Source organism: Bufo bufo, chromosome 1, assembly GCF_905171765.1.
Source record: "Bufo bufo chromosome 1, aBufBuf1.1, whole genome shotgun sequence".
NCBI classification, from domain to species: domain Eukaryota; kingdom Metazoa; phylum Chordata; class Amphibia; order Anura; family Bufonidae; genus Bufo; species Bufo bufo.
In genome coordinates this window covers 50038189-50061199 of record NC_053389.1, presented here as the reverse complement: position 1 = coordinate 50061199, position 23011 = coordinate 50038189, and the positions used below count along the sequence as shown (strand labels likewise).

General features: G+C 46.3%; 1 protein-coding gene across 1 annotated transcript in view; it reads right to left on the bottom strand.

Moving 5' to 3' along the window:
- Nucleotides 1-3516: 3516 nt before the first annotated feature.
- Nucleotides 3517-23011, bottom strand: part of ANO7 (anoctamin 7) — a 71814-nt gene continuing 52319 nt past the window's right edge. Inside the window, exons 19-24 of the mRNA XM_040415610.1 lie at nt 7773-7909; nt 7384-7589; nt 7155-7297; nt 6935-7025; nt 6508-6693; nt 3517-3585 (exon numbers count right to left, since the gene is read on the bottom strand). Of these exons, the coding sequence (XP_040271544.1) occupies nt 3517-3585; nt 6508-6693; nt 6935-7025; nt 7155-7297; nt 7384-7589; nt 7773-7909 (832 nt within the window). The remainder of the gene's footprint in view (nt 3586-6507; nt 6694-6934; nt 7026-7154; nt 7298-7383; nt 7590-7772; nt 7910-23011) is intronic.

The following is a 23011-nucleotide window of genomic DNA, read 5'->3' as shown; positions in this document are numbered from 1 at the left end:
GGGGGCACTATGGAGGCAGAAGAGATACAAAGGAGGCCGCTATATTTAGAAAGAATGGGGACCGTTATATATTATACAGAGGGGCCATTATATATTATAATTATACAGAGGGGCCATTATATATTATACATAGGGGCCATTATATATTATAATTATACAGAGGGGCTATTATATATTATACATAGGGGCCATTATATATTATAATTATACAGAGGGGCCATTATATATTATACAGAGGGGCCATTATATATTATACATAGGGGCCATTATATATTATACATAGGAGCCATTATATATTATAATTATACATAGGGGCCATTATATATTATAATTATACAGAGGGGCCATTATATATTAGTTATACAGAGGGGGCCATTATATATAATAATTATACAGGGGGACCATTATATATTATAATTATACAGGGGGACCATTATATATTAAACATAGGGGCAATTATATATTATAATTATACAGAGGACCCATTATTAATGGACCCTCTGTATAATATATAATGCCTCCTGTATAATTATTATATATAATGGCCCCTCTGTATAACTAATATATAATGCCCCCCCTGTATAATTATTATATATAATGCCTCCCTGTATAATTATAATATATAATGGACCCTCTGTAATATTAGGATATATAATGGCCCATTATATATAATAATAATAATAATAATATTACAGAGGGGGCCATCAATTATAATAACTAATAATAATCAAACTCTGCAAAGACGACACGCGGCTGAAAGAAGGTGTCATGACGGTCCTATCTCCGAATGAAGATGTTGAGGCAAGTCTACATCACAGGAGATGTCACTGGATGGATGAGGTATGTGGTGCTGTATTCTCCTGTATATTTTGTAGTGATGTATGTAATGTCCAAACACATATTTGTTTCACGGTAGCGTTGGGGGGTGGATTGAGAATTTGGCCCACCCTGCCGCATCCTGGCCCCAGACTTCAGGTCACACTGTGCGTGTTCTGAATTCTGGGGTCTCACACCCATCTACCACATTATCTGTACTCCGAGAGTTATCACTGTGTTATCTGTGGTGTTACATAGGACTGCAGGTAACATCTACTGCATTATCTGTAAAAAGAGGCGTGTCCACAGGTTGGGGGGGGTGCAGGGGTGCAATACTTGGCTTGCCCCAGGTGCTGGCAACCCATGCTACGCCACTGCAGCACGGTATGAATTCCTTGTACATACTCTCCATCTAGCAAGCGCCATATACCCCTATTTATCCATCTTTTTATGAGATGCCCTTTAATTTGTTAAAAATGCAACACATAAAAATACATACAGTTGCAAGAAAAAATATGTGAACCCTTTGGAATGATATGGATTTCTGCACAAATTGGTCATAAAATGTGATCTGTTCTTCATCTAAGTCACAACAATAGACAATCACTGTCTGATTAAACTAATAACACAAATAATTAAACTAATAACACAAATAATTAAATGTTACCATGTTTTTATTGAACACACCATGTAAACATTCACAGTGCAGGTGGAAAAAGTATGTGAACCCCTAGACTAATGACATCTCCAAGAGCTAATTGGAGTGAGGTGTCAGCCAACTGGAGTCCAATCAATGAGATGAGATTGGAGGTGTTGGTTACAGCTGCCCTGCCCTATAAAAAACACACACCAGTTCTGGGTTTGCTTTTCACAAGAAGCATTGCCTGATGTGAATGATGCCTCGCACAAAAGAGCTCTCAGAAGACCTACGATTAAGAATTGTTGACTTGCATAAATCTGCAAAAGGGTTATAAAAGTATCTCCAAAAGCCTTGCTGTTCATCAGTCCACGGTTAGACAAATTGTCGATAAATGGAGAAAGTTCAGCACTGCTGCTACTCTCCCTAGGAGTGGCCGCCCTGTAAAGATGACTGCAAGAGCACAGCGCAGACTGCTCAATGAGGTGAAGAAGAATCCTAGAGTGTCAGCTAAAGACTTACAAAAGTCTCTGGCATATGCTAACATCCCTGTTAGCGAATCTACGATACGTAAAACACTAAACAAGAATGGATTTCATGGGAGGATACCACAGAGGAAGCCACTGCTGTCCAAAAAAAACATTGCTGCACGTTTACAGTTTGCACAAGAGCACCTGGATGTTCCACAGCAGTACTGGCAAAATATTCTGTGGACAGATGAAACCAAAGTTGAGTTGTTTGGAAGAAACACACAACACTATGTGTGGAGAAAAAGAGGCACAGCACACCAACATCAAAACCTCATCCCAACTGTGAAGTATGGTGGTGGGGGCATCATGGTTTGGGGCTGCTTTGCTGCGTCAGGGCCTGGACGGATTGCTATCATCAAAGGAAAAATGAATTCCCAAGTTTATCAAGACATTTTGCAGGAGAACTTAAGGCCATCTGTCCACCAGCTGAAGCTCAACAGAAGATGGGTGTTGCAACAGGACAACGACCCAAAGCATAGAAGTAAATCCACAACAGAATGGCTTAAACAGAAGAAAATACACCTTCTGGAGTGGCCCAGAGTCCTGACCTGAACCCGATTGAGATGCTGTGGCATGACCTCAAGAAAGAATTTCAAACCAAACATCCCAAGAATATTGCTGAACTGAAAGAGTTCTGTAAAGAGGAATGGTCAAGAATTACTCCTGACCGTTGTACGCGTCTGATCTGCAACTACAGGAAACGTTTGGTGGAAGTTATTGCTGCCAAAGGAGGTTCAACCAGTTATTAAATCCAAGGGTTCACATACTTTTTCCACCTGCACTGTGAATGTTTACATGGTGTGTTCAATAAAAACATGGTAACATTTAATTCTTTGTGTGTTATTAGTTTAAGCAGACTGTGATTGTCTATTGTTGTGACTTAGATGAAGATCAGATCACATTTTATGACCAATTTGTGCAGAAATCCATATCATTCCAAAGGGTTCACATACTTTTTCTTGCAACTGTATACTTAAATTCAGCAAATTGATAATTAAAGGGAATTTGTAGCCAGTTTTACGCTGCCCTAGTGAAAGAGACCCTGATTAAAATGCTGGGTTAGGCCTCATGCACACAACCGTGCCGTTTTTGCGATCCACAAACCGCGGATCTGCCAAAATCGGAAGACGCCCTTGTTGCCTTCCGCAATTTGCGGAACGGAACGGGCGCCGGCAATATAAATGCCTATTCTTGTCCACAAAGCACGGACAAGAATAGGACATGTTATATTTTTTTTGCAGACCACGGAACGGATCCACGGATGCAGACAGCACACCGAGTGCTGTCCGCATCTTTTGCGGCCCCATTGAAGTGAATGGGTCCGCATCCGAGCCGCCGTTTGCGGATCCAAACAACGGTCGTGTGCGTGAGGCCTTACAAATTATTTTTGGCTCAGGCATTTTCTTAAAATCTTTATGGGGTGACTCCCAAGCGACCCAAGTGTTGGAGTTCGTTCAGTGCAATGCCCAAGCTACGGAGTCCTCGTATTCATGAGCTCCCTGCGCTCCTCATCCCCAGAAACTGACTTGCAGCTCATGAATATTGGGACTCCAGGGCTTGGTTCATGCTGGGGCTTCTCGTCAGAGGTTTTAAGATATCGAGCTGGCCAAAAACAGTAAATGACCCAGCATTTCAATCACCATTTTATGCCGCCATCAGACAGAGCACCACAAATCCGGCGACAGATTACCTTTACTAAGTGTATAATGAAAAGTTCCACAATTTGCTAATAGACTTTAGGGGAGATTTATCATTCAGTGTGCGCCAGAAGTGGCTTTTTTACGCCGCCCTCAGCACATTTCCAAAAGGTGGAGAGGCAAGGGTGGGAAGGACGTGGCCAGCTGCTGCAACAAATTTATCTTCATTTACGCCAGTTTTCGGGCACAAATGAAGTCAGAAATATAAGGCCCCTTTCACACGGGCGAGTATTCCGCGCGGCTGCATTGCACCCGCACTGAATCCGGACCCATTCATTTCTATGGGGCTGTGCACACGAGCAGTGATTTTCACGCATCACTTGTGCGTTGCGTGAAAATCGCAGCATGCTCTATATTCTGCGTTTTTTCACGCAACGCAGGGCCCATAGAAGTGAATAGGGCCGCGTGAAAATCGCAAGCATCCGCAAGCAAGTGCGGATGCGGTGCGATTTTCACGCATGGAGCTAGGAGACGATCGGGATGGGGACCCGATCTGTATTATTTTCCCTTATAACCTGGTTATAAGGGAAAATAATAGCATTCTGAATACAGAATGCAAAGTAAAATAGTGATGGAGGGGTTAAAAATTAAAAAAAAATAACTCACCGAGTCCACTTGATCATGTAGTTGCGGATCTCTGTCTTCTTCTGTAATGTTGAGCTGCCAGCTAAGGACCTGTGGTGACGTCACATCACATGATCCAATCACATGGTCCCTCACCATGGTGATGAACCATGTGATTGGACCATGTGATGAGCACAGTGACATCATCAAAGGTCCAATTCCTGTGCACAGCAAAGAAGAAGACAGAAGAGATGCCGGCTATGCTATCAAGTGGATTAAGGTGAGTTAAATTATTATTTTTATTTTTTTTTAACCCCTCCAGCCTTATTGTACTATGCATTCTGTATTAAGAATGCTATTATTTTCCCTTATAACCATGTTATAAGGGAAAATAATACAATCTACAGAACACCGATCCCAAACCCGAACTTCTGTGAAGAAGTTCGGGTTTGGGTACCAAACATGCTGATTTTTCTCACGCGCGTGCAAAACGCATTACAATGTTTTGCACTTGCGCGGAAAAATCGCGCATTTTCCCGCAACGCACCAGCATCTTATCCGGGCAAAAAACATGACGCCCGTGTGAAAGAGGCCTAAGGCAGCTCTGACCTGCTGCAGATTTCTGTTTAGGTGCACAAACTGCTGGAGGATGCACATAATTTATGATGAGGCCTGTGCGTTATCATAAATTAGGTGCATCCTCTGGCAGCGCAGGGGATATCAAGACCTTTGTCTTTACACCTTACAATTTTTAAGATCTCTGCTTACTGTCAATGAATGGAAACATCGATGGTTTAATCTTATTGTATGGACTTGTTGCTACCACCTTTAGACTTCATTTATTTCAATACTGAACTGGAAAATGATCTTTATGGTGTATTGGATGTGCATTGGAATTATCGCATATAAAGATTTGGCATATCTAGAATAAGATGTGAGTGCTTTGCTACTTTCATAATACGTGATTTGAAAGAGGGGAGAGAACTTTCAGTAGTTGCTTTAATACCCTTGCAGTACGGTTTCTATTCCAAGTTTACAATCAGGAACTGTATATCTATCCTGACCCTAAAACCCGCTGGTATAGGGGACTGAAGGTCTGTTGCAATGTATCAGTGCAAGTAATAGCCATCAGTCTGGAGTCCAGGGCAGGAGACCGATATGTGCTGCTGAGGATTATATACGTTTTTACATACAATAAACTGGAGAAGTATTAGGTCAAGAAGTATTATCACTGACTGCAAGCAGAGATCTTGTCAATGGTGAGAAATTTAAACACAGTCTATTAGAAAGTGACAAAACATTTCATTTTAAACTAGTCAAACTTTCCATAAGACTACACTGGCCTTTTAAGAAACACAAATGGCAGAATTCACAAAAGTGGCGCTGTAACAACATTTAAAGAAACGTGTAATGGTCTGCAGGGGACCTCACTGACTTCTATGGGAGAGTTTTCTGGGCATGCTCTGTGGCATGTGCAGAGGTCATTGTACAAGGAAAGAATAAAGAAGATTTGTGAATGGTGGATCCTGTCTTATCTATACACAGAGGTGATATCATTACAGGCAGGTTTAGAATGACAGATAAGCAGATTACTGCAGTAAAGTGGATCTGCACAGACCAAGAAGTGGCGCCTATTATTAGGCTTAGAGGCCAGGGCGAAAATAGCAGGATTTTATAGCTTTTGTTTAACTATAGATTGGAGGTCACTGTGTGGGGCCTGGGCTTTTAAAATGTTTGTCCTTTCTTTTTCATATCCTTTCTCTTCATAAATAGCAGCCACAATCAGTTACACCTCTTTTGTGGACCCTTCACCACTACATTTACTGGTAGATACACAATTGTGGATTCCAGCTTTATGTCAGACATTTTATCGATGCGTCAGGGAAACGGAAATCCACAATGGAACTCACCTCGTTCCCAGGAGACGGTTCTGACCTCCGGTCAGAGGTAGAGAAGAGATTCCTAGAGAACAGCCACCACAACACAGCGATACAACCACAACACAGCGATACAACCACAACGTCATGGCAAAACCACAATGCCATGACACAACCACAACGCCATGACACAACCACAACGCCATGACACAACACCATGACACAACCACAACACCATGACACAACCACAACGCCATGACACAACCACAACACCATGACACAAACACAACATCATGACACAACCACAACACCATGACACAACCACAACACCGTGACACAACCATAACGCATATACTCAAGGCAGGCTTTAACTGCACAACACCGACACATGCACATTGTGCCGCTGACTGACCTGGGGAGCTGGAGGACGGACTCACCGTCAGGAGTACCTCCTGGTTATCTGCTAGCGCCTGCTTAGCCAAGTACCGTTCTCTCTTCACTTTAATCTCCACCGACACAGGAATATCAGGGACAATCCAGTCGATACAACGGAGACTGAAGAAGACCACATGCTAGAAGGACACACACAAAATGGAGTCAGAAGTTGCAAACACTTGAAGATCTCCCTTATACTGACTAACGGCGCCAAGAAATTAATTTAACGGATTATAAGTTCTCCTAGGATCAGATGTTACCAGAGACTGATTCAGTGGCAGCCATTTAATGGTAGAGCTGGTGCCCAACCAGTTAATGTCAAAAGGACCTCAACTATGGGACCTTGACTTTGAGATCAAAGTAGTAATGGAGACTCACCTCAAACGCAATGATGAATCCGAGCCTCACAGCGAGGAGCTTCCAGTAGAAGAGCGTGTATTTCCCATCTTCATCCCGGAAAGCTTTGTACCTGCAGAATAAAGGGCAGGATGCAGGAAGAGCCTATCAGGTTATATAAGGTATATTTATATATACAGAAAGAACGAGCCAGGACTTCTTCTCAGCAATACCTGTGAAGGATGTCACCTACCGGACTCACCTACACAAGGTGTGGTTTGCTGCAACGTAGCTGTGCGGAGAGTATGACAGACTGAAATTTAGGTATCCTTCCAGGTGACTGTCATACTCATACTGGTAGAGGAGACGTGGGAGAAAATCTGAGGTGAAGGCAATGAGAAAGGCCTGCAATAAGAAAAAAAAGGCGGGATGTCCTGATGAACTTCACCTTGGCGGCACACGTATCACTATGAAAGGCACCGGTTACTTACATTGACTATAACAGAAAGCTGAGAAAGTGCCTCCAGAATAAGAAACCAGACTCCTATATGTTGCGCCCGCTCTGCCACTGGACGCCGATATTCACACACAAACTTCTGGGCATCAAGACGAATCTCAACCCAGTTGTTGAGCAGGGCGAAAAGAGGAGCGAGCGGGAAGGCAGCCACGAAAATGGTGATAAAACCAAACTGTATGACTGGGACATAGAAATACCTAGGTGATCACTTGGCCCATACAATGACCGACGGCAGGGTATCTACAGTGCAGTGATGTCAGTGTAATAGTTATGCACACAATGACCTCTGAGCAAATGCCAACTTCATCATCAGTGCCTCTAATCCCCCTGGAAGACTGCATAAGACTCTGGTTCATCACTCACCCATCTCCAAGTACTCCTCAAAGAGACCCTCACATTCAATCAGCTCATAATCCTCTTCCCAGCGTTGAGGTTCCTCCAAGATCTGGGTTCCTCGCACCTTAGCCAACTGCCTTCGCTGCCGCCAGGATTTCACTTTTCTGTTCAGAAATATAATGGGGGTTAGTTTCGCTATGGCGTGGGAGGGTATGTTCATTAAAGTTGACAGCCTCTTTAAGTAATTTGAGACAACAGAAATGTTTCTCATGTTTACAGTTGATTTTTTTATTTTATTTTTCACAGGCAGGAAAGGATCACCTAGGGGTGGGCGATATGGCCTAAAATCTATATTGTGATATAATTTGAAGCATGTGCGATATACGATATATATCACAATATATTATTTTCTATATTGGGGGGTTAAACTTTTTTTTTTTTTTTACTTTTTATTTAATAACTATTAGCTCCTTAGGGGCTAGAACCCTTGTCATATTCACCCTAATAGAGCTCCATTAGGGTGAATAGGACTTTACACTCTGCCTGCTGCCCTGTGCATAGTGCACACAGCAGCAGGGAGTTTCCCTTGGCAGCCAGAGCTTCAGTAGCGTCCTGGCTGCCATGGTAACCAATCGGAGCCCCGCGATTACACTGCTGGGGCTCCAATCAGAAGCGGCCACTGCACCACCAATGGGTGAGGAGGGGGGACCCTGGGGCCACCGCCACCAATGATTTAATCGTGTGGAGGGGGGGCCGCAATTAATATAATACTTAGAAGAGGGGGAGTAGAAGGGAGGGGCTGTGGCCACTGCGCCACCAATAAATATAGTTAATGCCTGAATACAAACGTAGCCTGCGTGTGCCAGCCATATCCCATACCCGGCCTCTATGACTGCACGCTGCAATCCGCCGCAATTAACCCCTCAGGTTCTGAGGGTTTAATTGCGGAGGATTGCAGCGCGCAATCATAGAGGCCGGGTATGGGATATGTCTGGCATACGCAAGCTACGTTTGTATTCAGGAATTCATTGGTGGCACAGTGGCCACAGCCCCTCCCCTCCTCCTCCGTTCTCATTGGTGGCGCAGTGGCCACATTCCCTCCCCTCCTACTCCTACTCAGTTCTCATTGGTGATCAGCGGCAGCCGCACACAGTGGGTAGGGAGGGACTCATTCCTTCTCCACTGTGCCGAGTCAGGATCGCATGGTGCGTGCTGAGAGCGATACAAACGCATGCCATGTTCTACCGCGATATGGCGATACAAACGAAATCTCTATCGTTGGCCAAATTTATATACACTGCTCAAAAAAATAAAGGGAACACTTAAACAACACAATGTAACTCCAAGTCAATCACACTTCTGTGAAATCAAACTGTCCACTTAGGAAGCAACACTGAGTGACAATCAATTTCACATGCTGTTGTGCAAATGGGATAGACAACAGGTGGAAATTATAGGCAATTAGCAAGACACCCCCAATAAAGGAGTGGTTCTGCAGGTGGTGACCACAGACCACTTCTCAGTTCCTATGCTTCCTGGCTGATGTTTTGGTCCCTTTTGAATGCTGGCGGTGCTTTAACTCTAGTGGTAGCATGAGACGGAGTCTACAACCCACACAAGTGGCACACGCAGCTTATCCAGGATGCACATCAATGCGAGCTGTGGCAAGAAGGTTTGCTGTGTCTGTCAGAGTAGTGTCCAGAGCATGGAGGCGCTACCAGGAGACAGGCCAGTACATCAGGAGACGTGGAGGAGGCCGTAGGAGGGCAACAACCCAGCAGCAGGACCGCTACCTCCGTCTTTGTGCAAGGAGGAACAGGAGGAGCACTGCCAGAGCCCTGCAAAATTACCTCCAGCAGGCCACAAATGTGCATGTGTCTGCTCAAACGGTCAGAAACAGACTCCATGAGGGTGATATGAGGGCCCAACGTCCACAGGTGGGGGTTGTGCTTACAGCCCAACACCGTGCAGGACGTTTGGCATTTGCCAGAGAACACCAAGATTGGCAAATTCGCCACTGGCGCCCTGTGCTCTTCACAGATGAAAGCAGGTTCACACTGAGCACATGTGACAGACGTGACAGAGTCTGGAGATGCCGTGGAGAACATTCTGCTGCCTGCAACATCCTCCAGCATGACCGGTTTGGCATTGGGTCAGTAATGGTGTGGGGTGGCATTTCTTTGGAGGGTCGCACAGCCCTCCATGTGCTCGCCAGAGGTAGCCTGACTGCCATTAGGTACCGAGATCAGCGGCAGCCGCACACAGTGGGTAGGGAGGGACTCCTTCCTTCTCCACTGTGCCGACTCAGGATCGCATGGTGCGTGCTGAGAGCGATACAAACGCATGCCATGTTCTACCGCGATATGGCGATACAAACGAAATCTCTATCCTAATGCAAGACAATGCTAGACCTCATGTGGCTGGAGTGTGTCAGCAGTTCCTGCAAGACTAAGGCATTGATGCTGTGGACTGGCCCGCCCGTTCTCCAGACCTGAATCCAATTGAGCACATCTGGGACATCCTGTCTCGCTCTATCCACCAACGTCACGTTGCACCACAGACTGTCCAGGAGTTGGCAGATGCTTTAGTCCAGGTCTGGGAGGAGATCCCTCAGGAGACCGTCCGCCACCTCATCAGGAGCATGCACAGGCGTTGTAGGGAGGTCATACAGGCACGTGGAGGCCACACACACTACTGAGCCTCATTTTGACTTGTTTTAAGGACATTATATCAAAGTTGGATCAGCCTGTAGTGTGTTTTTCCACTTTAATTTTGAGTGTGACTCCAAATCCAGACTTCCATGGGTTGAAAAATTTGATTTCCATTTTAAAATTTTTGTGTGATTTTGTTGTCAGCACATTCAACTATGTAAAGAACAAAGTATTTCAGAAGAATATTTAATTAACTCAGATCTAGGATGTGTTATTTTTGTGTTCCCTTTATTTTTTTGATCAGTGTAGTTTATATCGCATATCGTCTATATCGCCCACCCCTAGGATCACCTTAACCCCTTCCTGATGAGCGATTTTCTTTTTTTTCCATTTTCCACTCCCTGCCTTCCCAGAATTTATTTTTCGGATCACATAGCCGTATGAGGGCTTGTTTTTTGTGGCACCATTTATTAATGCATTCAATGTAGTGGGAAGTGGGGGATTACTGTTCTGACGGATCAGAGGAAGGGCAAAATAATCAGTGACGTCAACAAACTTACTGCTGACACCCTCTCCACTCTGTCAGGGGGGCTCTACCTGTATAAGCGTTTAATAGAACAGGTTCTGTAGACATCTATGTGGAATCAGCTGACGACAGTACAGTAGGATCTTGGGCCTCTGCACGGTTCTTTATAACTGGCTCTAACATCGACCTGGAGTTTTTTGGTCAGTTTTGGCCCTGTAACTACCAAAACTTTGTGGGGTGAACTGTAGTTTTTATTGAAACCATTTTGGGATGTGCATGACTTTTTGAACACTTTAAAAAAAAAAAATTCAATGGCGTTTTAGGACGCAGGTATGCTAATGATGTTTATTTTTATATTTTTAATATGGGGAAAAGAGGCAATTTATTTTATTTTCTAGATTTTTTAAAACTTTTTTTCAGCTTTTTTTTAACTTATTTTAAGTCCCCCTAGGATACTTTAAAGGGGTTATCCAAGGTCTAACACATGTACCCCCAATGCCCGGACCCCTCATATAGATTATACTTACCTTGCTCCCCGACACCCACGTCGCTCATGATCCCCACATGGCTGCCGTTGCATCTCCCACTCGCATGGATCAAAACATCCAGCGAGCCTCCCTAGTAGAGATGAGCGACAAAGTGGAATTCGATCCAAATTTCTGGAAAAATTGGATTTGCACCGAATCCGAATTTCCTCACACTTCGTGGTAACGAATAAAATTTTTTCTTAAAATGGCTGCTGCACATGTTAGGACATGGAGCAAAGAACTCTGGGAACGAGGGATCACCCATAATGCCATTCATGCAGCCAATCAGCAGCTAGCCAGCCCTGTGATGTCACAGCCCTATAAATAGCCTCAGCCATCTTGGATTCAGCCATTTTCCAGTGTACTTAGTGCAGTGAGAGAGGCCAGAAGGCGCTAGGGAAAGTGCTAGGAAAGACTTGAAAACTTTTATTTTGCTGAATAGAAGTTCAGGGAAAGAGCATTAGAAATGTAGGGAAAAGATAGGGAGGAATTATTCCACAGTATTGAAGCAGAACAGGGTTCAATAGGGGAGTGTACAGCCTAGGTAATAGGAACAATCCTATTACACCTTGCTGCACTAACTGGGGATCCAAATTGCCATTATACTGCTGCTTTCAAGTTTGCAATAGATGATACCTCTGTAATTCCAGCAAACCTTTTTTTATTGGGGTGCAAGTGCTGTGTGATACAGCCATTAACAGGGTGTATTACTAGGAAATATTTATACGTCTTATTTAGGGCTGAAATGATTACTCGATTTAATCGAGTAATTTGACACAAAAAAATCCTCGATGCTAATTTTTTGCATCGAGGATTCGTTTGTGTCATGTGGCCACGTCGCGGCAGTGACGCGCTTGCTATTACTCACTGCTCCGTGGTCACCTGCTGGGGACATGGCTAGGAGGGGGCGATGGTGGCACTAGGGGTTAAGCTGGTAGCACTGGGGGAAAGCTAGTGGCACTGGGGGGCAGCTGTGGGGGCAAGCTGGTGGCTCTGGGGGGCAAGCTGGTGGCACTGGGGGAACCTGGTGGCACTGGGAGGCAGCTGGTGGCACTGGGGGCAGCTAGTGGCACTGGGAGGCAAGCTGGTGTCACTGGGGGCAAGCTGGTGGCACTGAGGGGCAGCTGGTGGCACTGGAGGGCAAGCTGGTGGCACTGAGGGGGCAACTGATGGCACTGGGGGGAGCCTGATGGTACTGGGTGGCAGCTGGTGGCACTGAGGGGGCAGTTTATGGCACTAAGAGGGCAGCTTATAGCACTGGGGGACAGCTGATGGCACTGGGGGACAGCTGATGGCACTGAGGGGACAGCTGATGGCACTGGGGGGCAGCTGATGGCACTGGGGGGGGTAGCTGATGGCACTAGGGGAGGAAGCTGATGGCACTGGTGGGGCTAATGAGTTTTTGTAAAGAAAAACATTCTTTTAATTAGTTTTTTGTCATTAGAGTGCTCGATTAATCGTTTGATTAATCGATAGAATACTCGATTACAAAAATAGTCGATAGTTGCAGCACTAGTCTTATTTGCCCTTGTGCGGTGTAGTTATATGTTCTAAAAATGGAAACTTTGCATGCACTTCAGCCACTCATACACCGCCAAGCACACCCTCCTTGAGCTGCAGTGGCAGAACAGGGTCCCCCAACATAGGCTGATATGTGACGTTTACACCCGTTGGAATTCCACCCTCCATATGTTGGACCGACTATACGAACAGAGAAAGGCCATAAACTATTTCTTAATGAACCAAGCGGACAGGAGTCCTCCCCTGTGTAACTTTGATGTCAGCCAGTGGCAGCTCATGCGTGACACCTGCCGGCCCTTTGAGGATGTCACATTATTTGTCAGTCACCAGGACTACAGGATGAATAACGTCATTCCACTGCTTCATATCCTGGAACAGATGCTGGTACATCTGGCTGGTCAGGGGACTGGAGACGTGGCATCTACATCTCACGGCCACATGAGCCCTGGGGGGCTGAACTGGAAGAGGAGGACATTGGAGCACAAGCAATGTGTAATGAAATCGGTGGTTTTTCTACACAGGTGACAGGAGAGGAGGAGCAGGAGCAGCCAGAGGAGCAAGAGGGAGATGAGGAAGACGAGCAGCGGACCCAGACACACCGTTGCAGTATGCAGTGGAGATGGAGGCAGGGAGTCCCTCCAAGTCACTTGCGCAAATGGCCTGCTGCATGCTTACTTGCTTGGGTAGTGACAGCCGAATTGTCACCATTCGGCAGAGGGATGACTTCTGGCTCTCCACCTTGTTGGGCCCTTGCTACTGGTCCAAAATGGGAGCCTTTGTTACACCCACTGAGAGGGAGGACAAACTGAACTACTATAGAGACATCCTATGTTGTCAGTTGGCTGCTGCATATCTGACCGGGGGGGGGGGGGGCGGCGTTCTCATTCCACTGCCATGGCTGCTGTGGCGGAGTGGAGGGGTAGGAGCAGTACCAGCTCCATCAGCAGCAGCTTGAGTCGATGATGAGCAACTTTCTTAACCCGTCTAGTGAAGAAACTACTCACCAGCATCAGCAGCTAGACCTAGTGCAGAACCTGAACCAGCAGGTGGTGACATACTTGGACAGCACCCTGCCACCCCACATTGAAGATCCGCTGGACTACTGGGCAGCCAAACTGGATTTGTGGCCGCAACTGGCTGAGTTTGCCCTGGAAAAGCTGTCCTGCCGGCCAGTACTGTGGCATCAGAGCAGGTGTTTTGTGCGGCGGGGGCCATAGTTACCCCAAGGAGAACTCGCCTCTCCACCCAAAATGTGGAAAGACAGAATTTTGTCAAGATGAATCACGCGTGGATCAGCCAGGATTTCTACCCACCAATGCCTGATGCATCAGATTCGATCATCCATGCTGCCTCACCCAAACCTTGACAAAAGAGACCGGTTTCTTCTGGCTACTTGCCTCAGCTACTATTCTGATGCTGCCACCCACCTGATGCCACACATCTGATGCTAAGTGCTCCTTCTTACACACACCATCGTCAGCGGGTACTGTTATTGCCACCCACTTCCCCACTCTGTCACAGGGTCACTGTGGTCTCCTGATGCTGCTGCCACCTCACCACTCAGGTCTCCTCATGCTGTTGCTGCTGCCACCGCCACATTTTGTCATTGTGCCACTCTGTGGCCTCCTCATGCTGCTGCTGCCACTTCCACACTATGTCACCTCGCCACTCTGTGGCCTCCTCATGATGCTGCCACCTCCACACTATGTCACCTTGCCACTCTGTGGTCTTCTCATGCTGCTGCTAAATCAACATTACGTCACTGGGTCACTCTGTGGCCTCCTCATGCTGCTTCCACCTCCACACTATGTCACCTTGCCATTCTGTGGTCTCCTCATGTTGCTGCCAACTCACATCTCTGTCTCTGGGCCACTAAGTGGTCTCCTTGTGATGCTGCCACCTCCACACTCTGTCATTGTGCCACTCCTTGGCATCCTCATTCTGCTGCTGCCACCTCCACACTATGTCACCTTGTCAGTCTGTGGCCTCCTCATGCTGCTGCCACCTTCACACTATGTCACCTTGCCACTCTGTGGCCTCCTAATGCTTCTGCTAAATCAACACTATTTCACTAGGCCACTCTGTGGCCTCCTCATGCTGCTGCTGCTGTTGCTGCCACCCCCACACTATGTCACCTTGCCACTCTGTGGTCTTCTCATGCTGCTGCTACCTCAACACTATGTCACTGGGTCACTCTGTGGCCTCTTCATGCTGCTTCCACCTCCACACTCTGTCATTGTGCCACTCTGTGGCCTCCTCATGCTTCTGCTATTGCCACCTCCACACTATGTCACCAGTCTGTGGCCTCCTTATGCTGCTAAAAAAAACAAGATGGCTGCTCACCATTATACATACAAACAATAGAGCTAAGAAATGGTGGTCATTCTAAATAAAAGTGGTACAATACCGACTATAAATGAGTCAATGGAAGCTCTTAGCGCACATATTTGCTCAAACATGTGTCGGGCAGATCTACCAGGCGTCAAGGTGGCTTCCGCAGATGGGTCCCTAACACTAAATATACTGCCTCTCTTTGGACTTACTTAAGCCTACAATATTCATGCTGCTGTCACCTCCACACTATGTACCCTTGCCACTCTGTGGCCTTCTCATGCTGCTGCTAAATCAACACTATGTCACTAGGCCACTCTGTGGCCTCCTCATGCTGCTGTTGCTGCCACCTCCACACTATGTCACCTTGCCACTCTGTGGCCTCCTCATGCTGCTGCCACCTCCACACTATGTCACCTTGCCACTCTGTGGCCTCCTCATGCTGCTGCTGCCACCTCCACACTAAGTCACCTTGCCACTCTGTGGTCTCCTCATGCTGCTCCTAAATCAACATTATGTCACTGGGCCACTCTGTGGCCTCCTCATGCTGCTGCTGCCACCTCCACACTATGTCACCTTAAAACTCTGTGGTCTCCTCATGCTGCTGCCAACTCACAACTCTGTCTCTGGGCCACTCTGTGGTCTCCTCATGCTGCTGCCACCTCCACACTGTCATTGTGAAACTCTGTGGTCTCCTCATGCTGCTGCTGCCACCTCCACACTATGTCCCTTTGCCAGTCTGTGGCCTCCTCGTGCTGCTGCTAACTCAACACTATGTCACTGGGCCACTCTGTGGTTTCCTCATACTGCTGCCACCTCAACACTATGTAAATGGACCATTCTGTGGTCTCATCATGCTGCTGCTGAATCAACACTATGTCACTGGTTCAGTCTATCCCCCTCATGCTGATGCTGCTGCCATGTCCACACTATGTCACCTTGCCACTCTGTGGTCTCCTCATGCGGCTGCCAACTCACAACTCTGTCTCTGAGCCACTCTGTGGTCTCCTCATGCTGCTGCCACCTCCACACTCTGTCATGGTGCCACTCTGTGGCCTACTCATGCTGCTGCTGCCACTCCCACACTATGTCACTTTGCCAGTCTGTGGCCTGCTGCCACCTCCACACTATGTCATCTTGCCACTCTGTGGCTTCCTCATGCTGCTGTTAAATCAACACTATGTCACTGGGTCACTCTGTGGCCTCCTCATGCTGCTGCTGCCACCTCCACACTATGTCACCATGTCACTCTGTGGTCTCCTCATGCTGCTGCCAACTCACATCTCTGTCTCTGGGCCACTATATGGTCTCGTCGTGATGCTGCCACCTCCACACTCTGTCATTGTGCCACTCTGTGGTATCCTCATTCTGCTGCTGCCACTTCCACACTATGTCATCTTGCCAGTCCGTGGCCTCCTCATGCTGCTGCCACCTCCAGACTATGTCACCTTGCCAGTCTGTGGCCTCCTCATGCTGCTGCTAACTCAACACTATGTAAATGGGCCACTCTATGTTCTCCTTATGCTGCTGCCACCTCCACACTATATCACCTTGCCACTCTGTGGTCTCCTCATGCTGCTGCTAAATCTACACTATGTCATATTGCCACTCTGTGGTCTCCTCATGCTGCTGCTAAATCAACACTATGTCACTGGGTCACTCTGTGGCCTCCTCTTGCTGCTGCCACCTCGCCACTCTGTGGTCTCCTCATGCTGCTGCCAACTCACAACTCTGTCTCTGGGCCACTCTGTGGTCTTCTCATGCTGATGCCACCTCCACACTCTGTCATTGTGCCACTCTGTTGCCTCCTCATGCTGCTGCTGCCACCTCCACACTATGTCACCTTGCCAGTCTGTGGCCTCCTCATGCTGCTGCTGCCACTTCCACACTATGTCACCTTGCCACTCTGTGGCCTCCTCATGCTGCTGCCACCTCCACACTATGTCAGTGGGTCACTCTGTGGCCTCCTTATGCTGCCACCTCCACACTATGTCAGTGGGTCACTCTGGCCTCCTCATGATGCTGCCACCTCCACACTCTGTCATTGTGCCACTCTGTGGCCTCCTCATGCTGCTATTGCTGCCACCTCCACACTATGTCACCTTGCCAGTCTGTGGCCTCCTCATGCTGCTTCCACCTTCACACTATGTCACCTTGCCAGTCTGTGGCCTCCTCATGCTGCTGCTGCCACTTCCACACTATGTCATCTTGCCACTCTGTGGCCTCCTCATGCTGCTGCCACCTCCACACTATGTCAGTGGGTCACTCTGTGGCCTCCTTATGCTGCCACCTCCATACTATGTCAGTGGGTCACTCTGTGTCCTCCTCATGATGCTGCCACCTCCACACTGTCATTGTGCCACTCTGTGGCCTCCTCATGATGCTGCCACCTCCACACTGTCATTGTGCCACTCTGTGGCCTCCTCATGCTGCTATTGCTGCCACCTCCACACTATGTCACCTTGCCAGTCTGTGGCCTCCTCATGCTGCTGCCACCTCCACACTATGTCACCTTGCCACTCTGTGGCCTTCTCATGCTGCTGCTAAATCAACACTGTCACTAGGCCACTTTGTGGCCTCCTCATGCTGCTGGCACCTCACACTACGTTACCTTGCCACTCTGTGAATGGTCAAAAATCTGGCAACGAATTTAAAAAAATCTGGCAACTAAAATGTAATGTTGATAAGTGCAAGATAATGCACCTGGGGCGTAAAAACCCAAGAGCAGAATATAAAATCAGTGATACAGTCCTAATCTCATTTTCTGAGGAAAGGGATTTAGGGGTCATTATTTCAGAAGACAATGTCATAGAGCAGCAGGAAATGCTAGCAGAATGCTTGGGTGTATAGGGAGAGGCATTAACAGTAGAAAGAGGGAGGTGCTCATGCCGCTCTACAGAGCACTAGTGAGACCTCATCTGGAGTATTGTGCTCAGTACTGGAGACCATATCTCCAGAAGGATATTGATACTTTGGAGAGAGTGCAGAGAAGAGCTACTAAACTAGTACATGGATTGCAGGATAAAACTTACCAGGAAAGATCAAAGGACCTTAACATGTATAGCTTGGAAGAAAGACGAGACAGAGGGGATATGATAGAAGCTTTTAAATACTTAAAGGGAATCAACAAGGTAAAAGAGGAGAAAATATTTAAAAGAAGAAAAACTGCTACAAGAGGACATATTTTAAATTCGAGGGGCAAAAGTTTAAAAGTAATATCAGGAAGTATTACTTTACTGAGAGAGTAGTGGATGCATGGAATAGCCTTCCTGCAGAAGTGGTAGCTGCAAATACAGTGAAGGAGTTTAAGCATGCATGGGATAGGCATAAGGCCATCCTTCATATAGGATAGGGCCAGGGGCTATTCATAGTATTTAGTATATTGGGCAGACTAGATGGGCCAAATAGTTCTATTTTTCTGTGGCCTCCTCATGCTGCTGCCACCTCCACACTATGTCACCTTGCCACTCTGTGGTCTATTCATGCTGCTGCTGCTGCCACCTCCACACTAAGTCACTTTGCCACTCTGTGGTCTCCTCATGCTGCTGCTAAATCAACATTATGTCACTGGGCCACTCTGTGGCCTCCTGATGCTGCTGCTGCCACCTCCACACTATGTCACCTTGCCAGTCTGTGGCCTTCTCATGCTGCTGCTAACTCAACACTATGTCACTGGGCTACTTTGTGGCTTCCTCATGCTGCTGCCACCTCAACACTATGTAAATGGGCCACTCTGTGGTCTCCTCATGATGTTGCTGCTGCTGCCACCTCCTCACTATGTCACTGGGCCACTCTGTGGTCTCCTCATGCTGCTGCTACCTCAACACTATGTCATTGGGCCACTCTGTGGACTTCTCAAGCTGTTCTCCCACCATCCCCACTCCATGACTGGGCCACTATTTTGCCTTTCTTGGCCTGGTTGACATCATCATTTATTTGACCCTTCTTCTGATCTATCAGAAGGAAGGAAAAATGAGACGCACAAGGGATCCTGTCTGTGTAGCAGCTATAAGGCCTGTATGGTCCATCAGAATTGGCTTATGATTTGGTAGCCAAAAGCATTAGTGCGTACAAAACACAGAAGACATGCAAATATTTCATTCAATATTCCATCTCTGTTTTGGATCCACTCCTGTTTTTTTTGGCTTTAGCAATACTGATGGATTACTGACCAAATGCTGACCGAGTGAAGGCGGATACTCAACAGACAGGATCCGTTTTTTGGGGTATTACTGTTCTGATGGATCAGAGGAAGGGCAAAATAATCAGTGACGTCGGGGGCTCTACTTGTATAAGCGTTTAATAGAACAGGTTCTGTAGACATCTATGTGGAATTAGCTGACGATGGTACAGTAGGATCTTGGGCCTCTGCACGGTTCTTTATAACTGGCTCTAACATCGACCTGTAAGGCTGAGTTCACACTGGAGTTTTTTCGTCAGTTTTGGCCCCGTAACTGCCCAAATAAGTGAAGTGTGCAGTTATTCTAAGAGCAACGACTGTCATACGTCATACTGACTCACAGTATTGTTTCACTACCACAGCAGACTCCCTATGCGTGTTAACCTACAAAAAACCTCTCTGTCTATAGTTGACAGCACAACGTTCCACCTGGAGTAACATACAATGTCATAACAAAAAAGCCAGTGGAAATATTATATCCAAATTAATATCACTTTATTATATATAAAATATGGAGAGAAAGGGCAAGATGAAAAAAGTTATACAGAGAAGCAAAGGGCATATATACCACTGGACTATCGTGTATCCCCACAAGGCTGATAAGCACTTATCGGGTACCAGGTTCGTACTGTGACACGCAAACATCCAATATACACCAAAGAGGTGTGTAGCATACCATATCCACACCCCGATGGGGAATTACACAATACACTGCAATTACCTAAAAAAAGACCTCGACGCGCGTTTCACCTCAGCGTCTTCGTCAGGAGGTATGAGGTGAATCCAGGTACCTTACCCACTTATGTTACCAGTATATATACCCTACTCTTTCATTTCTTCATACCTCCTGACGAAGCCGCTGAGGTGAAACGTGCGTCGAGGTCTTGCGCTTAGGGCTTGTATATCCATCTGGGCTTGGTCATGTCTTCAGGTACGTCCCAGGTTTTAAGTGTATATTGAGACATCAATTTAGACACTGCCATATACAGCTTCCATATTGGGCCTATGCTATTGATTAGGCGATACAGACACATAATTGTGTGCCTGTGTGTAAAATAGGCTGTTGATATTTTGGTACCAGGCACTATACACCCTGTACAGAATTATTAGGCAAATGAGTATTTTGACCACATCATCCTCTTTATGCATGTTGTCTTACTCCAAGCTGTATAGGCTCAAAAGCCTACTACCAATTAAGCATATTAGGTGATGTGCATCTCTGTAATGAGAAGGGGTGTGGTCTAATGACATCAACACCCTATATGAGGTGTACATAATTATTAGGCAACTTCCTTTCCTTTGGCAAAATGGGTCAAAAGAAGGACTTGACAGGCTCAGAAAAGTCAAAAATAGTGAGATATCTTGCAGAGGGATGCAGCACTCTTAAAATTACAAAGCTTCTGAAGCGTGATCATTGAACAATCAAGCGTTTCATTCAAAATAGTCAACAGGGTCGCAAGAAGCGTGTGGAAAAACCAAGGCGCAAAATAACTGCCCATGAACTGAGAAAAGTCAAGCGTGCAGCTGCCAAGATGCCACTTGCCACCAGTTTGGCCATATTTCAGAGCTGCAACATCACTGGAGTGCCCAAAAGCACAAGGTGTGCAATACTCAGAGACATGGCCAAGGTAAGAAAGGGTGAAAGATGACCACCACTGAACAAGACACACAAGCTGAAACGTCAAGACTGGGCCAAGAAATATCTCAAGACTGATTTTTCTAAGGTTTTATGGACTGATGAAATGAGAGTGAGTCTTGATGGGCCCATGGCTGGATTGGTAAAGGGCAGAGAGCTCCAGTCCGACTCAGACGCCAGCAAGGTGGAGGTGGAGTACTGGTTTGGGCTGGTATCATCAAAGATGAGCTTGTGGGGCTTTTTCGGGTTGAGGATGGAGTCAAGCTCAACTCCCAGTCCTACTGCCAGTTTCTGGAAGACACCTTCTTCAAGCAGTGGTACAGGAAGAAGTCTGCATCCTTCAAGAAAAACATGATTTTCATGCAGGACAATGCTCCATCACACGCGTCCAAGTACTCCACAGCGTGGCTGGCAAGAAAGGGTATAAAAGAAGAAAATCTAATGACATGGCCTCCTTGTTCACCTGATCTGAACCCCATTGAGAACCTGTGGTCCATCATCAAATGTGAGATTTACAAGGAGGGAAAACAGTACACCTCTCTGAACAGTGTCTGGGAGGCTGTGGTTGCTGCTGCACGCAATGTTGATGGTGAACAGATCAAAACACTGACAGAATCCATGGATGGCAGGCTTTTGAGTGTCCTTGCAAAGAAAGGTGGCTATATTGGTCACTGATTTGTTTTTGTTTTGTTTTTGAATGTCAGAAATGTATATTTGTGAATGTTGAGATGTTATATTGGTTTCACTGGTAAAAATAAATAATTGAAATGGGTATATATTTGTTTTTTGTTAAGTTGCGTAATAATTATGCACAGTAATATTCACCTGCACACACAGATATCCCCCTAAAATAGCTAAAACTAAAAACAAACTAAAAACTACTTCCAAAAATATTCAGCTTTGATATTAATGAGTTTTTTGGGTTCATTGAGAACATGGTTCTTGTTCAATAATAAAATTAATCCTCAAAAATACAACTTGCCTAATAATTCTGCACTCCCTGTACACTCACCTAAAGAATTATTAGGAACACCATACAAATACGGTGTTGGACCCCCTTTTGCCTTCAGAACTGCCTTAATTCTGGCATTGATTCCACAAGGTGCTGATAGCATTCTTTAGAAATGTTGGCCCATATTGATAGGATAGCATCTTGCAGTTGATGGAGATTTGAGGGATGCACATCCAGAGCACGAAGCTCCCGTTCCACCACATCCCAAAGATGCTCTATTGGGTTGAGATCTGGTGACTGTGGGGGCCATTTTAGTACAGTGAACTCATTGTCATGTTCAAGAAACCAATTTGAAATGATTGGAGCTTTGTGACATGGTGCATTATCCTGCTGGAAGTAGCCATCAGAGGATGGGTACATGTTCTCATTCTGTTTACGCCAAATTCGGACTCTACCATTTGAATGTCTCAACAGAAATCGAGACTCATCAGACCAGGCAACATTTTTCCAGTCTTCAACAGTCCAATTTTGGTGAGCTCGTGCAAATTGTAGCCTCTTTTTCCTATTTGTAGTGGAGATGAGTGGTACCCGGTGGGGTCTTCTGCTGTTGTAGCCCATCCGCCTCAAGGTTGTGCGTGTTGTGGCTTCACAAATGCTTTGCTGCATACCTCGGTTGTAACGAGTGGTTATTTCAGTCAACGTTGCTCTTCTATCAGCTTGAATCAGTCGGCCCATTCTCCTCTGACCTCTAGCATCCACAAGGCATTTTCGCCCACAGGACTGCCGCATACTGGATGTTTTTCCCTTTTCACACCATTCTTTGTAAACCCTAGAAATGGTTGTGCGTGAAAATCCCAGTAACTGAGCAGATTGTGAAATACTCAGACCGGCCCGTCTGGCACCAACAACCATGCCACGCTCAAAATGGCCTAAATCACCTTT